The sequence below is a fragment of the Saccostrea echinata genome, unplaced genomic scaffold (genome assembly GCF_033153115.1).
Source record: "Saccostrea echinata isolate AGI-Se365-2 ecotype Australia unplaced genomic scaffold, CSIRO_AGI_Sech_v1 ptg000060l, whole genome shotgun sequence".
Lineage (NCBI taxonomy): Eukaryota > Metazoa > Mollusca > Bivalvia > Ostreida > Ostreidae > Saccostrea > Saccostrea echinata.
The window spans coordinates 1787191-1804706 of record NW_026889809.1 but is presented as its reverse complement, the minus strand read 5'-3'; the positions used below and the strand labels follow the sequence as shown (position 1 = coordinate 1804706).

Genomic DNA, 17516 nt, shown 5'->3' with positions numbered 1-17516 from the left:
AAAATCTATATTTTACATTAAATCTATTTAATATTACTTTCTGACTAAAAATTAGTTTTATTCAAAACCTATCGAATCATACCAAAATCACCCATATTGAGAGTATTGTTTTGAAATCACGTATGGAATTGAGAGGTACTGAGAGTGTAAAATTGCACTAACATCTACAACAAATACTGAAACTGTTGGAATGATTGTAAAAATCACTGAGTCTTCTGCCAGAATTGTGAAATTCATGGCCCCAGGGTCAGAGGTTCTGATGTTAGGGTGGGGCTCTAATGAGCATATAGAGAAAATTAATGCATAAATTCTTTAAAAATCGTCTTTCCCCTATTTATATTTAGAGATAAACTACGTGCTAGATTAGATTATGATGAGAAAGGATGTCCAGTATTGTGAAATTTATGGCCCATGGGGCAGAGAATTCAGTGATGTTGCTGAAGGGGGGGGGGGGACTCTATCACCTGCATATGATGTTTACAGCTTCAAACTCATTCGATACTCAAAAGCATGCTCCGAGGACGATCAATTTTAAAACCGAGGCAGGCTACTGAGAGGGTCGTATTTTGGCTGACGTATTTCATACTAATTATTAGGCCTTTATTAATACTAAATTTGACAACAGATAGTTCCGTCTACCTTATCATACAAAGGGATCACGGACGGGAAAGGCCGGTCGCTTACTCCTCCTAGGCTCCTGATTCTACCTCCGGAAGTTATGGGGGTCTGTGTGTTTACTCCCTGTTCACAGATTTATATTGTTTATAGATTGTTTTTGAGATCGATCACTGATCATTATCTTGACCTTTTTCATTTCATTTGTGAATGCAATTCGACTAACATCAGTTTGCAATACATGAAATAAAGTTCTATGGCGCCATAGTTTTTTTTTAATGTTTCATGTATCGATATCATATGCAGTGGTGATATTAAGATACCGCATGTATGATATTAATTTATATTAATTAGTCCGATCAATGTTTACTCATTGGTCATCTGAAAAATAGATGAATAATAACACTTTTTCAACATGCCAAACAAATCACATTAACAAGGGGCCCATGGGCTTCATCGCTCACCTGAGCACACTGGCTAGGAAGAAGCAGAAATCAGTTCAGTATTGAAAAGTTTCAAGAGGAGGGGTAGACTTAAATTTACATACCTCAGGATGCTTCCATACAAATATTACTAATCATGGCTTAGCTGTTCTTAAACAGAAGAATTTCAAAAATTTCTTTCCCTATGTATTCCTATGTAAAACTTTGATCGCTCATTGTGGCCCCACCCTACCCACCCTAAATTTCAACAAATTTGAATCTACACTACCTGAGGATGCTTCTATAATAATATGACTAATCATGGCTTTGCTGTTCTTGAGCAGAAGATTTTTTCAAGATGATTCCTATATATTCTTATGCAAAACTTTGACCCTCTGTTGTGCCCGTAACCCCTGGGGGTCATAATTTGAACAAACTTGATTCTACAAAACATAAGTTTCCTTCTTTATAAATATGACTAATAATGGCTTAGTTGTTCTTGAGAAGAAGATTTCAAAGATATTTCCTGTGTAACGTGTATGATCAGGTTCTTACAAGGGATACTAGTATATAGGTTTTCCTTTTACTCTGTCTGAGGTAATGATTAGAATGATTATAAAGACAACTCTGTCTGAGAGTATATCAAACAGTACTTAAATGTTCTCTTATCTAGAGATGGGGACTCGGTAAGGTACTACTTACACCGTCTTTCTCCCCTAGGTTCCCATTGATAGATAAGAACCAGCTGTCTCAATCTTTTTCAGCTCTACTACACCCAGAGCTTAACATCAATTCCCTCGAATACTTGCCACTGGTGTTTATAACTTTTATACTTTTATTTTGTGGTTTTCAATCTTCTATCCTTAAATGTCCATCACATACATAATACTCTGATATTAATTCGCACTTGTGAAAATATCAAAAAATCCTGACCCACTTGTGAAATAAATTCCATATTCATCTACAAAACATTGAATATCCTCTATTTATTATCTGTAATGACCGAAAATCCTGTCACACAATCATTAGCAGTGGTTTCCACAACTAACAAACAAATGGCCAATAGGCCGAAGTGCCGAAGTGTACTAATTTGGTCATGAAAATTTTGACATCATCTTGAGAACCCACTTCTAGCACCAACTGGTCATTACTTAATCAAATTTCATTTAACACTACATGGGGGATGCACTGAACATCTTTACGACTAAATGTTGACTTTCTTTTTTGTAAGATGACTTTTACATCTTTTCAAATGTTTATTTTTGTCAAATTTAAGCTTCAATAACATCTTTCTAGCCAAGGCTTTGATTCACTTCACTTAAGTGCACTCAGTGAATCAGAAACACTAGGACAGCAAAGATGTAAACGATTAAAGTTCTGAAAACTCCAAAACCTTATTCAAGCGGTCATTGTACATCAAATCCGCCATGTTGTTTTTTTAATTCAAAATTCAATAAATTCATTCTATAAATTAAATAAAACAGCAACTAACTATCGTTTATCATGAATATCAAAATATAGATAATAAGTATATTGTGTTCATATATAGAATTATCATCAAGAAAACCAACAAAAAAAAGGCCTTAATGGTCACTTAGTATTATACAACCTCATAAAGGATCCAGGGAAAGGCGATTCTATAATTACATATTAAAACAAAATGAACTGATAAATGAAGATATGTTGCTCCAAATAAAGAGGAATAGGACAATCAGGGATCAATAAGATAGTAAATCTGATCTTCATCAACAACAGTCAGAATTACTTATTGCATGTTATATGCAAGTAAGAAGTCTTAAGATCATCTCTCTCATAGACTTTTAAATAATGTTTGTTTAACGGGCCGTCGAGAATTTTTCACTCAAATTAAGATAACAAAGCTAGCCGGTGGGGGCTGCAAATCTAGACCTGTACTCGGCACTCACGGCCTTTGAGCATTGAGGGATCTTTTTTCGTGCCAGCACCTACTGCGACAAGGGACCTCGGTGTCTATGACCTCATCTGAAGGACCGGTCTCCACGTTCCGCAGTGGGACTCGAACCCGCGACGTAAGGATCAACTAATCACTTCGCAATTTTAGAACAAACGATCTAACCACTGCGCCACGCAGGCGGCTTTCCAAAATATATGACATCATCAATATTTTTTTCATTGAAATACAAATGCAATGAACATCTGTGTAAGATATAACTCCTCAAATAAGGTTAGGATAGTAGTATTTTCTAAGGATTGAGTTTACTGTGACATCTTCACGTCTTGTCTGTATATGTATAAAAAGGAGTGTGTTACATCTTTACGTAAGATACTTAATGTAAAATTGTATTCCTTCCTATTTGTGGTAGTTTGGACCTGATGTGACAGCCAGCATGAAAAGGTTAAGTGAGATGAGGTCATCTGTGAGTAGTTCATGAGAAAACTCTTGAAGAGAAAATGGCACTGATGTAAATATGATTAAAAAACAGCAAATATTAGTTATCAGATGATTGTGTGTGACATCTAAGACACTTTACGGAGAAATGAATTCCCACTCATGATCATCTTTGGGAGTTCATTAAAATAAGTACAAAGAAATCTATAAGAAACAGACAAAATCTTTAGCAATGCATAACAAGAATGAAAAAGGGTGAAGACAACGAACAGCGATCGATCTCAGAAAAAAACATCAAACAATACAAATCAGTGAACAGGGCATAAACTCCGACCCCTGGAAATTCCAGAGATGGGATCAGGTGCCTAGGAGGAGTAGAGCAACCCCTGCTGACAGGTCACACCCTACGTATTGATCAAGTAGACGGAACACTCCGTAGTCAAAATTAATACAAAAACAAAGGTTTAACAATTGATATGAAACAAGTCAGCCAAAATATGACCCAGTGATAGGTTATATTTGCAAATAAGATCATTATATCGACCACAATTACTGCCCATCGAAATCCCAACAATTTCCAAAGACTACATTAATATTGTGATTAATTAATATGAACTTCAGATTACTTGTATATAGAATCAGACTGATTTTTAACATAATTATTTTGTATACATGACCAGTCACAGGTAGGAAATTTCCGTGTTCCATTCTTATTATAGTTGTCTATTATGCCAAATACCATGATCTTTAATTTATTTTGAGGAACTGTAAGAGGTTTTGAAAAGTAAAAAAAAAATTGATTCCAACTTTGTTAAAAGTTCTTGGGCGTTTAAAAGAATCCATATTTGAGTTACACACTTTTTGAAAATACTGTAGCACAGTATGTTTGAAGTTTCTCCTTCATAGCAGTTATTTTTCGTGTGAAGTAAGGATAGGGGCTCGGTAGAACATTTACTAGACAGATTCATAACTTCTGTTATAACAAATGTATTTCATTCTTCAAACATAACAGTCCTCTCACACGAACAACAGGAAAATAACATATAACTGTCAATAAAATGGAATTTCAATAGTGACCTATTCTTATCACAGGAAGTCCAGATATTGATGGAGTAGTTTTGGAACCGGAAGTTCCGGTATATATTTAAGTCTATCAACTCCCAGACATCGCCTAATCAGCAACCTGCAGTAGTGTCTCAAATCACGTGGTTCATCTAGAGAAGAAAAAAAAATAATCTAAAATTGCAGCCTTATTTATTCCAATTCCTTTGCAAATTAGTAACTTTTGAGTCATATTTGTTCCGAGAAATATACTGGGAAGTTTAAAATGTATAACAAGAGGCCCATGGGCCACATCGCTCACCTGAGTACGTTGCTTAGGAAAAAGTAGAAATCATTTCAGTATTGAAAAGTTTACGGGGAAAAGGGGGGGATTAAATTTACACTACCTCAGGATGCTTCCATACCTATATTACTAATCATGGCTTTTCTGTTCTTGAGCAGAAAAATTTTATAGACTTTTTTCCTATGTTTTCCTATGTAAAACTCTGATCGCTCTTTGTGGCCCCACCCTAAATTTGAACAAATTTGAATCTACACTACCTGAGGATGCTTCTATAATGATACGATTAATCATGGCTTTGCTGTTCTTGAGAAGACGACTTTTTTAAGATGATTTCTATGTATTCTTATGTAAAACTTTGACCCTCTGTTGTGCCCCCCCCCCTTGGGGGTCATAATTTGAACAAATTTGACTCTACAATACCTAAGGTTCCTTCTGTATAATTATGACTAATAATGGTTTACTTGTTCTTGAGAAGAAGATTTTTAAAGATATTTCTTATGTGCCATGTATGATCAGGTTCTAACAAGGGATAAATTGGTTTTCCTTTTACTCTGAGTTAATGATTGGAATGATTATTAAGACAGCTATGTCTGAGGGTAAATCACAGGGTACTCAAATTTTCTCTTAGAGATGGGGACTGGGTAAGATACAACTTGCACATTGTTTCTCCCCTAGGTTCCTATTGATAGATAAGAACCAGCTGTCTCAATCTTTTTCAGATCTGCTACACCCAGAGCTTAACATCAATTCCTCAGGATACTTGCCACTGGTGCTTACAACTTTTATACTTTTATTTTGCTCTTACCCTTAATTTTTTTATTGCTGATTCAACGGCCAACCTCTTCAGCTAGCTTCTGAATGCCTGACTTTCCCAAAGCTCTTATAAGTGTATACCCTATAGCTAGTCCATTCCAAGGGTTGTCAGGTCATTCCACTATTTGAAGTAGGCAAATGCCCCTTAACCATTACACCTATATATTCCTATGTAAAACTTTGATTCACTGTCGTGGCCTTGCCCTACCCCTGAGGGGTACTGGGGGGAACAAACTTGAATCTACACTACCTGAGGATACTTCTATATTAATATGACTTATAATGGCTTAGCTGTTCTTGAGAAGAAAATCTTTAAAGATATTTCCTATATATTCCTATGTAAAACTTTGGCCCCCTGTTGTGTCTGTGCCTAACCCCCTGGGGTCATGATTTGACCAAACTTAAATCTACACTACCTGAGGATACCTCTGTAATAATATGACTAATCATGGCCTTGCTGTTCTCAAGAAGAAGATTTTTAAAGACATTTCCTTTATATTCCTACGTAAAACTCTGACCCCCAGGGGTCACGAAACTAGAACTGTCCAAAATGGACAAATACCCCCGCAGGATTTTTTCAGAGAAGGTGTTAAGTAGCTAATACTAGTAATTGATTGATTGATTGTATATTGTTTTACGTCCCATTCGAGAATTTTTCACTCATATAGAGACGTCACCATATACCAGTGAGGGGCTTCAAATTTTGACCTTTACTCGGCACTCAGGGCCATTGAGCAGTGAGGGATCTTTATCGTGCCAACGCCTGCTGCGACACGGGGCCTCGGTTTTTAAGGTCTCATCCGAAGGACCCGCAACTTTCACTTCAAAGTGCCGAGTGCATGGCGAAGGAACAGTTGCTACCTATTTTTTATCGACTTAGGTCTGTCGTGGCCGAGATTCGAACTCACGACCTCCCAATCACGGAGCGAGCGCTCTACCGACTGAGCTACCGTGAACGGTGTTAATACTAGTAATTGATGGATCTAAGAGGTGTTCACAATTTGTTTAAACATTTAGATTGAAAATTTACCGGAAATTGCTCATTATATTTTTTTAGATGCAGCCTGATAAAACATGAATACTTATAATAATTTTTTTTTATTACATTGAAAAAATAAATAACAAATTCAAGTAATCCTCTATTGGAAAGTATGGATGCATTACTTATCCATTTTTGCTACAGTGACTATAGGTCAAGATCATGACACACCCTCAGGTCATACGCAATCTTTGTGTGAAGTGGAAACTCCCAACATCCCGACATTATTCTCCATAAGAAAGATACAGCCAGACATGAATTATGAACTTTTTCTGTCAGTGACCTTGAACTTGCATAAATGACCTGGGTCAAGGTCATGACACACCCTCAGGTCATAAGCAATCTTTGTGTAAAGTGGAAACTCACCAAGTTTATCCATAAGAAGATATGGACCGGACACAAATTATGAGCTTTTTCTTTCAGTGTCCTTGAACTTGCCCAAATGACCTTGGCTCAAGGTCATGACACACCCTCAGGTCATAAGCAATCTTTTTGTAAAATGGGAACTCACCAAGTGTATCCATAAGAAAGATATGGACCCAACACGAATTATAAACTTTTTCTTTCAGTGACCTTGAACTTGCCCAAATGACCTTGGATCAAAGTCATGACACATCCCTAGGTCATGAACAATCTTTGTGTAGAATGGGAACTCACAAAGTTTATCCATAAGAAGATATGGACCGGACACAAATTATGAGCTTTTTCTTTCAGTGACCTTGAACCTCCCATATGACCTTGGCTCAAGGTCTTGACACACCCTCAGGTCATAAGCAATCTTTGTGTAAAATGGGAACTCACCTAGTTTATCCATAAGAAAGATATGGACCCGACACGAATTATGAACTATTTCTTCCAGTGACCTTGAACTTGACCAAATGATGTTGGGTTAAGGTCATGACACATTCTCAGGTCATGAACAATCTTTGTGTGAAGTAGTAGATTCTAATGTTTCTCTGTAAGAAAGATATGGACCTGACACGTTTGCACAGACAGACAGATGGACAAGGTAATTTCTATATACCCCCAAAACTTCGTTTGTGGGGGGTATAATGAACAAATTCGAATCTAGAGTATGTAATGAAGATTTTACCTAAGTTTCATCTTTTCTTGCCCAGTGGTTCTTGAGAAGATTTTAAAAAGATGCCACCAAATTTTTACAAATTCTTAATTATCTCCCCTTAAAAGACATCCTCACAATGTCAAGGTTTTGTGATTTTGGAACTCCACACAAACCCTTGACATAAGTCGTTATTTAAATGTTGGGCTAGAAAGCTACTATTTCATTTGTTCCTTGTCTAGGACTGGAACCAATCAGAAAACAGTTTTTATTGTAGAAAAGTTTTGTAAACAAATAAGACTCGTCTTTAAAATGGAATGTGTCAATATTGTAGGATTTGTGACTAGTTACTTAAATTGAAATATCGGGGATTAATTTTTTGAAGATCGTCATCCTTACAACCACAAAAGATTTGCTCTGGAGTTGGGCAATTTGATAACGACGGATTTGAAAAATATATTTTCATTGGATAGTTTATAATTACCCATTACGTCATGTGTAACCACAAGCCCAACTTTTAAATAACGACTTATGTCAAGGGTTTGTGTGGAATTCCAAAATCACAAAACCTTGACATTGTGAGGATGCTTGAAAGAGGGCGTGGTACTTCCTGTGAACAAACTTAAATTCCCTTCACCCAAGGATGCTTTTAGCAAGCTTGGTTGAAATTGGCCCAGTGGAAAGTTTACAGACGATGGACGACAGACAACGGACGACAGATGGCCACCGGACAATCTTTGATCAGAAAAGCTCACTTGAGTCTTCGGCTAAAATGGAAAAATAACAATCTAGTTTCTATTGTTGGTTCTTGAATACATTTGTAATTCTCTGTTTTAGGCCTGCTTTTCTGTGTTACTTCTTTCACACAGCATAATGCTATACAGTGTATTGTGAAATCTTAATTTTAAATTATTTAATATTTACAAATTGCTAGCCACTTCAATTAAAGAGCAAAAGAGCGTTAGGATCTTAGACCAGACGATAAACAGCTGCAAAGAACTAATACATGGTAACTAGGATGGTCATGTATCAAAACATGTTTGTTTTATCACTGTCAAAATTTACATAACTATGGCACATTGGAAGAAAAATAAGGTCTGCTATTATAATGATAAGTGTGTGTCTTGCTGTCAATTCCTCGGCAAGCACATTTCACTTTAAATTTTTCCTAAGCCATGCATAAATGATTCGAAAGAAATGTACAATTAGAATTAATTTAGTAAGGAATACTTAAAATTCTCCAATGGTTGATTTTGTTTGTTTGTTTGTATGTTGTTTAACGTCCCTTTCGAGAATTTTTCACTCATATGGAGACGCCACCACTTGCCAGTGGAGAGCTGCAAATTTTGTCCTATGCTCGGCACTTACGGCTATTGAGCAGTGAGGGATCTTTTTCATGCCAGCACCTACTGTGACACAGGATCTCGGTTTATATGGTCTCATCCGAAGGACCAGTCTCCACATCCCACAGTGGGATTTGAACCCGCGATGTAAGGATCAACTCCTTACTTCGCGACTCCAGAGCAGACGCTCTAACCACTGCACTACGCGGGCGACTCCAATGGTTGAATATTTAAAGCAAAAAGAAAATACTGAAATGAACCTCAAATCAAACTTGATACATGAAAATAATTTGTGTCTAAAGATGATAAACTAAAGGATGGACTTGTGGGAGCAATTTGTAAAAAGAAGAAAGATTAAATTAATACATGTACATGTACTAGTCAAAACAATCAATCTAGTAAATAGCTTTACTAAAATTTCAGGGTCCTAAAAATACGATTATATATATTATATTATGCCCAAGTAAACCAGTTCAAGCCAGTACAAGGGGAGTAACTCCTATTCAGAATAAAAACTTATTTTGTTTAATTTTACTGGGCTGTTTTATAACCATGTTCCATTCTGTGTATCCTTGAAGATGAGATCAGTCAAGTTAGAATAGTCCTACTTTAGTCTTATTAATCCACATTGCATCTGGCATGGGCCATGCTTAAAGCAATTACTGTAAATATATACATTTAAAAAACACATAAATTCCTTTTCATCTGAATATTACATTCTTGTTAAAACTTGAATACTGGTGATACTGATCTTAAAATAGATGTCTGTAGCAGCTCCACTATCAACTAAGAGATTAAGATCAAATCAGAAAATGGAAAATTTGAATTAGAATGTGCAACAGGTGCCCTATAAGTATATACCAATGACCTGCATGTAAGGACTGTTTCCGCAGTTATATTCTATCCCGCTGCAGTAAATATTGTTTGCTCACAAAATGCAGCAAGATTTGTGACTGTAAGCAATATGCTTAACACATGTGCACTTGCTTTCCCATTCAAGGAAAATTTGGTAAAGAAAACAAAACTAATTTTCCAAATCCTTTAAAACTTATTTAGGCAAGTTCTATTATCAATTCTTTCCCAATGCTGCAGGAATTGGTTGGTAATATTTATACTCCAGCTGCTTTAGGACTTGTATTGGCTTGTGTTGGTAGGTACTACATATATACTTACATTCCTACTGCTATAGGGCTTGTCTAGACTTGTGTTGGTAGGTACTACATATACTGTAAACCAACTATTATTCACGTCAACTTTTATTCGCGATTCATCGGTTTGAAATCAATCCGCGATGATTAATTTTCGCAACTGAAGAAACATTCTCTACAAATACAAAGCAAAATAAATGGTTCGCGGCGATAAATATTCGCGAGTTAATGTAGGTCGCTAAACTCACGAATATTTCTCGCACACGAATAAAAGTTGGTTTACAGTATACTTACATTCCCACTGCAGTAGGACTCACTTAGGCTTGTGTTGGTAGGTACTACATATATACCTACATTCCTACTGCTATAGGACTTGTTTAGGCTTGTGTTGGTAGCTACTAAATATATACTTACATTCCCACTGCTTTACAGGACGTGTTTAGGCTTGTGTTGGTAGGTACTACATACGTACTTACATTCCCATTGCAGTAGGACTTGTTTAGCAGGGTGAGTAGAGCTTGGGACCAGATCAATAGGCCGTAGTCCATTGTTGTTTCTCATTGTTACATTTGCTCCATGAGCCAGTAGGAGGAGTATAAGGGGTAGGTCCTGTCTCCTGGCCGCCTCATGGAGAGGGGTGTTAAGGCTCTTAATAGAATTCACACAGGCTCCTAAATAAAGAATGTAAAACAAGCTGGAACATAAACTGTAAAACAGGTCCTTAATTAATATAAAAGTAAAATTATGCAAGCAGTGATTCATTTTGAAAATGGTTATCATGGGTCCAAAGGACCCCTCTTAATGACAACAATGAGTCCCGTGCCAAAATCAATGCGTCCAAATCCAAGGGTACTGTATATTAGATGTTACAGAGGAAATTCTGGTGAAATAAAAAAAGTGCAAATGTTTTATTGTAGCTGTGAGTGATTTATACTTTTACTATCAATTGTCCAAGTAAGAGTACATGATTTTGTGTCATAAAAATAATATATTGTCCATTGTGCACTTTGGTTCTATTTTTAGATCATACATATGATCTCACACATTGTACCAGTCATAAAATGCACAGAAGCAGAATGAAGTAAAAAAAAGTTTAAGAAGAAATGACAAATAGTCAGAAATAAAAATGATTAAATTTTATACTTCTTAGCTTTTAAGGTCAGACGATACGTTCCTTAAATATCTGTTCTGTATACCTTCGAATTATGTGGAAAATATTCTAAATTTTAATTACCTTCTGATTTCTAAACTTGTTTCTAATTGTGTTTAAAAAACTGAAACACTAAAAAATGTGTTATTGGTTAATTAAGTTTTTTCCAAAAGGATTTTATAGGAAAAACATACTCTGGTATCTTGCACAAATGCCTGGTAAGGTACTTCAATTTTTTGCGAGTAAACATGTTAAAGTAGCAATACTTCAATGACAAAATCTTAGACAAAATCATATATTTTTGAGGAATGTATCGTCTGTCCTTAAGGAAAAAATGAAAAGAAAAAAAAAATAATGATACAGGTTACAGCTTAAATACAAAGGTATAGCATTCGCTTCAGAAACGTTCCACGGTATAGACATAACCAGTGATAATCGAACTATGCTATCTAACTTTCAAATATTTTCTGATAATTGCTTTTAACTTGAGTTGTGAAATCTGACCTGTTGTTGGCAACCTTTTACCTGTTAAAATCGTTCATGCATATCATTTAGCACGTGGATATGATGCAATCTGTCAAGTTTTGAATCAGATTATACTGAAATAATTTAAAATAGTACATGTCCTTCTATAAATTTATTGCGTCCTTTGGGATGCACATTTATTGAAATAATGCGTCCTAGGCAAATTTTGTGCGTAATTTACGCAGGACGCACACCAAAATGAATCACTGTGCAGGTAAAGCTGAATTTCTGTGTATGTGAAAAAAGTTGCTGACCTGCTCGTAGCAAAGCTTGGGCACATGTTAGACTGCCTTGACAAGCTGCTACATGGAGAGGAGTTCCGAAGTGACAGTCAGAGGAGTTCAGATTGGCTCCGGCTGCTGCCAACACCTCCACTGTTTCCCATTTATCTCAATGAAAAAACAAAATATTATTCATGTCATGTATCAAGTCCACATAAAATTGAACAAGAGGCCCATAGGCCACAACGCTCACCTGAGTCAATATGGCCCTGCTGCTCTTCATCAGCAGATTCATTCTATTATATATTCCTATGAAAAACTGTGGTCCCTGTTGAGACCCCACCCTTGCTACCCCCAGAAATCATGATTTTACAGATGTAGCCCTACCCTACCCCTCAAGGTCATAATTTGAACAAACTTGAATCTACACTACCTGAAGATACTTTCATATCAATATGACTAAACTTGGCCTTTCTGTTCTTGAGAAAAAGATTTTAAAGATTTTTTTTCCTATACATTCATAAGTAAAACCCAAGATAGCACATTGTTGCCTCACCCTAGCCCCGGGGGTCATGATTTGAACAAATTTTAATCTGCTCTACCTGAGGATTTATACTATCTTATTCAATGACCTGGTCTCCATGTCACACAGTGGAATTCGAACACACAACATAAAAATCAACTCCTTACTCTGTGACTCAATGGCATATACACAATATGTTTAAAGAAATTGCAGAATTACACTAAATATGTATTGAGTCAGACCTAAATAATCATTCTGAATTGATAATTGGTAAAATTAATACGAAATCCTTTTCCATCAATGGTGACTCTAAATGAGAATATAACAGATCTCTTAAAGTTTAGTTTACCTCTGAGAGTTGCTTCATGCAGAGGAGAAGTTAATAGAAGAGGAGGATTAACATATGCCCCCCGCTGTAACAAAATCCTGACAATGTCTACATGACCACTGCTGGCAGCATCACAGAGAGGGGTAGCTCCATCAATGTTCCTTACATTTACCTGAAAAGTCATACAGTAACATGTACTACTGTACTTAAGTTAGTACCTGCCAGGTAATATTTACCTTAACAGATAAGATTTCAACAGCATTGTTTATAGACAGCATTTCCTAAATTCTAAGGTCATAATAATGACTTTGTTCACAAATATTACCTATTATTGGGTCATATTTTGACTGACATATTTCATTCCAATTGTTAGGTCTTTTGTTTTAATACTTAATTTTACTATGAAACATTCCATTTACCTCATCAATACATATGGCTCACAGCAGATATGACCAATTGATAGGATGTTTACTCCACCTAGGCACCTGATCCCACCTCTGGAATTTCCAGGGATCCGTGTTTTATGACTTGTTTACAAATTTGTATTGTTTGTGGGTTTTTATGTGACCATTCATTGTTCATTATCTTAACCATTTTCAATTTCACACATACTACTGTACCTATATAAGTACCTGCCAGGTAATATTTACCTTAAAAGTCGTACACATACATGTACAACTCTAAGTAAGTTAGTACCTATCAGATTATATTTACCTGAAAATACAGAAACATACCACGGTATCTACTGTATATACTCGCCTATAAGTCGGTTTTTTGGGGGTTAAACTTTGGTCCAAAACTCTGTGTCCGACTTATAGGCGAGTCATAAAATGATTGGTATTTTAGAGGGTCAATCCCTCTAATATAAGCTTAAAAAATGCAACCGACTTATAGGCGGACCGACTTATAGGTGAGTATATACGGTATGTTAGTAACATTTACCTTAGAAGTCATACTGATACACACTGTACATATGTTATTACCTATCATGTAATGCCATTGCATGTTCCAAAGTGAGTACCTGCCAGGTATTACACTTATAAATGCTTAATTCAGTTTATGCAAGTGCAAAAATAACAATTATTTTTCAGTTATTTACCTCTGCATCATTGTCCAGAAGAATTTTCACACAGTCAACATGACCTCTGAAACAGGCCTCATGTAGCGGTCTGACCAGGTCCACACCCTCACTGTTGACACTGTGTCCAGCCTGTACCAGCTGTAGTAGTCTGTCAGTATTGTTTGTCTGTACTGCTGTATGTAGCTCTGGAGTTTGTTCGTAAAACATGTCATTCATTCTCTGTGGATTAGACTTGGTCAGTGTCCCTTCATGTCTTAATTTACGGAGAAATCCCCCACTGAAATGTAAACATGTCTATTAAGATATATTTCAGCATACAAGTTTTACCATCATACATTTAGCACAGATGTCGCAAAACAATTAGCTCGGGGAATCAGATTAACCCAAAACCATCAACCACCTAAAAAAGGCAGAACTACAAAAGATTTGTATTCTGGCCATTAGGTCATAAAATCTTCTCCACTTCATAAATTTGTGAAAATTTGTTTAATACAATATATTTGGAATTATCAGCTTAAAATCTAATTTACATCGAAATCATTGAAGTTAATCAAAAAGAAAAAAAGTAAATTTTAAGATTAGATTTATATCCAGGGCACACTTGGATAGGCAAAAAGGCATATAAATATGAATGAACATCAGGCTTTGCTGTTTTTGAGAAAAAGACTTTTCCAATGTTTTCATGTGTTGTCCTACTAAAACTTTGATTGCCCATTGTGGCCCCTCCATAACCTGGGTGGTCATGATTTGAACAAACTTGAATATACATTACCTCACATTTACATGCGGACAGGACCCCCCCCCCCCCCCCATATATATATAGGAAATCGCAATACAAAAGTACAACAACAGGTCCAGGAAAATCACTATATTTAGCTATATAGCTTAATTTACCTATATAGCTTTATTTACCTATATAATATAGCTTTATTTAGCTATTTTAGAATAAGTTTCTGTTTTATGAAAAGCAAACAAAAAGTCGCATGAAAATTATGGCTGATATTTTTTTAAAAAGGTTTGATAAAAACAATCTAGGGCATAGATAGTAAAAACATTGCCTCTTTTAAACACTTTTTAACCAAAAAATGCATCTCTATTGTTTGGATAGCTGTCCATTACTGGAAATGCGATGAGGTATGACTAAGTGTGATTGCCTTGCATTGTGCTGAATTATTACCAATCAATTATCTTGTTGACCAAAACTGCTTTTCTTTGTTAAAGTAGCTGCTTATTCACAGATTAACTGTTATACATAGCCCCAAAACTTTTAGATCTTTGATTGCAATTGCACAAAAGGAGAAACATTTTTAAAAGTGGGTTTTTGGTGAATTGTTTTCAGTCCATTTCAAAGTTGAAAACTAATACTGCCTCATTATGCGACTTTTTGTCTGCTTTTCATAAAACAGAAATTTACTCTGAAATAGCTAAATAAAGCTATATTATATAGATAAATAAAGCTATATAGGTAGATTTAGCTATATAGCTAAATATAGTGATTTTCCTAGACCTGAACAAATATCATAAAAAACGCAGGGACAGGTCTGTCCTTATGTTATCCCATTTCCAGCACATTCGGTATAAACAAAAGAAGATAAAAAAAAAGAGAAAAGACAGAGGTCCGTTTGACCACCCCATACAACTGACAAGTCCGTCTATTGAAACTGCTACATGTACCTTCATACGAGTTGCGCTTCAAATCAACGACAGACAACCAGCTGACAGTCTGTACACATTGCTTACCTTTTGTTTTCTTATCTCTTCCTTTTTGAGAATGACGAGTAGGCCTATTTATGACAATTTATGAGCATGAATATCTACTCATCACTACTTTACAGAGAGCATACTCATCTATCCGATTCGGGACGGTAGTTGTTGTTGTAAAAATGCAACCGGATAATAACAATTTCTAGATAAATAAGTAAATTTTCACGAAGCGCTATATTTCCCCGAACAGCTCAATTTTTTTTAAAGAGTAAAAAAATAAATTCCAAACCTTGTATGTTTGTAGTTTTTTAAATGGGTGGGGGATTCTCTTTTCATGTATCAGAAGCATAAATAACATAATTTTAAAATCTATTGAATTTGAGAACTAATTTTTAATTAAAATGCAAATAATTTCAGCGTAGCTTGTGGGGCAAAAAATGACAGAAATGGCCTTCTAACTAGGCAAATTCATCTATAAGGAATAAAAAAAAAACCATCGTAGATATGTAATAGGCTTAATGTTGAAATCAGAAATTATAAGTCTGACCACAGGGGCTTGCTCCCGGCGTGTAATAATTATTTATTTAAAAAAATCGTATACGGTAATACTAAAACAGTTTTAGTATTACCGTATACGATTTTTTTTAAATAGATAATTATTACACGCCTGGAGCAAGCCCCTGTGGTCTGACATAGGTTCGATATCTCTATTTTTTCGCAGATTAACAAATCATAAATGTTGGCAATGAAATGAAAATTGGAAATGCCCTGAAAAATTATAATAACAAATAATAAAATGTATAAATACATTAATGTCATAGCAATCTATGGTATTGAGCTCCTCCCATTCAATATAGTGTCTATAATGGCTCACAGCATGTCTATGTTTAAAGAATCCTGGATCCGTCACAGTAGGAGCCATACACAGAATCTCTATAGGCTATACACAAAATTTCTGGACTCCATAAATTATCTCTAGGATCTCTACACAAATATTCTCTAGAAGCTATACTCAAATTCTCTGAAAACTATACATAAAGTAACTGGAAGCTATACACAAAATCTGTAGAATCTATAAACAAAATCTTTGGAAGCTATACACAGATCTCTAGGAGCTGTACATGAAATCTCTAGTAGATATACACTAAAGCAATTCACAAAATCTCTAGGAATTATACACAACATCTCTGAAAGCTATTCATAAAAACTCTTTACATTTTATATAAACACAATCCCTGCAGGCTATATAAAACGTCTGTAGAAGCTATTCACAAAATCTCTAGCACATGTAGCTATATACCTAAATCCCTAAGAGCTAAACAAAAATAACTTTAGAAAGTATACATAATATATAGATGCTGTGTATACACAAACTAACCAGAAGCTATATACAAAATCCCTGTAGAAGCTGTATACAAAATCTCCAGAATTATACACAAAATCTAGAAGCTATACACATAATCTTCAGAAGCTATATGCAAAAAATCTCTAGAAGCTAAAACCAACACTTTACAAAAAATTTTCTGGAAGTCATACATAAAATCTCTACGAACTATACACAAAATCTTTCAAAGTTATTCAAAAAACTCTAGGAGCTTAACACAAACTCTCTAGAAACAATACTGAAAACCTCTGCATGGAGGCAAAAGAAAAAATCTCTAGAAGCTATATAAAAATCTCTAGAAGCTATACAAAAAATCTCAAAGAATTATACACATAATCTCTAGAAACTATGCATGGTCGTAGGAACCGAGGGGGGTGGGTGGGTTGCCCCCCAATAATTTAGCCTGTCAAGGAATTTTGGTATTTGATAGTGTCACCTCAAAGTGAA

At 35.5% G+C, this 17516-nt stretch overlaps 1 protein-coding gene across 1 annotated transcript; it reads right to left on the bottom strand.

Moving 5' to 3' along the window:
* Positions 1-4376: 4376 nt before the first annotated feature.
* Positions 4377-15827, bottom strand: LOC133174842 (ankyrin repeat and SOCS box protein 13-like). Its single transcript, XM_061309940.1, has 6 exons — positions 15722-15827; positions 14000-14258; positions 12922-13072; positions 12083-12217; positions 10630-10824; positions 4377-4619 (listed from the first exon to the last, which is right to left on the bottom strand). Exons 2-6 carry the CDS (start codon positions 14195-14197, stop codon positions 4492-4494), a joined length of 807 nt encoding a protein of 268 aa, XP_061165924.1. The 5' UTR covers positions 14198-14258; positions 15722-15827; the 3' UTR covers positions 4377-4491.
* Positions 15828-17516: the final 1689 nt, after the last annotated feature.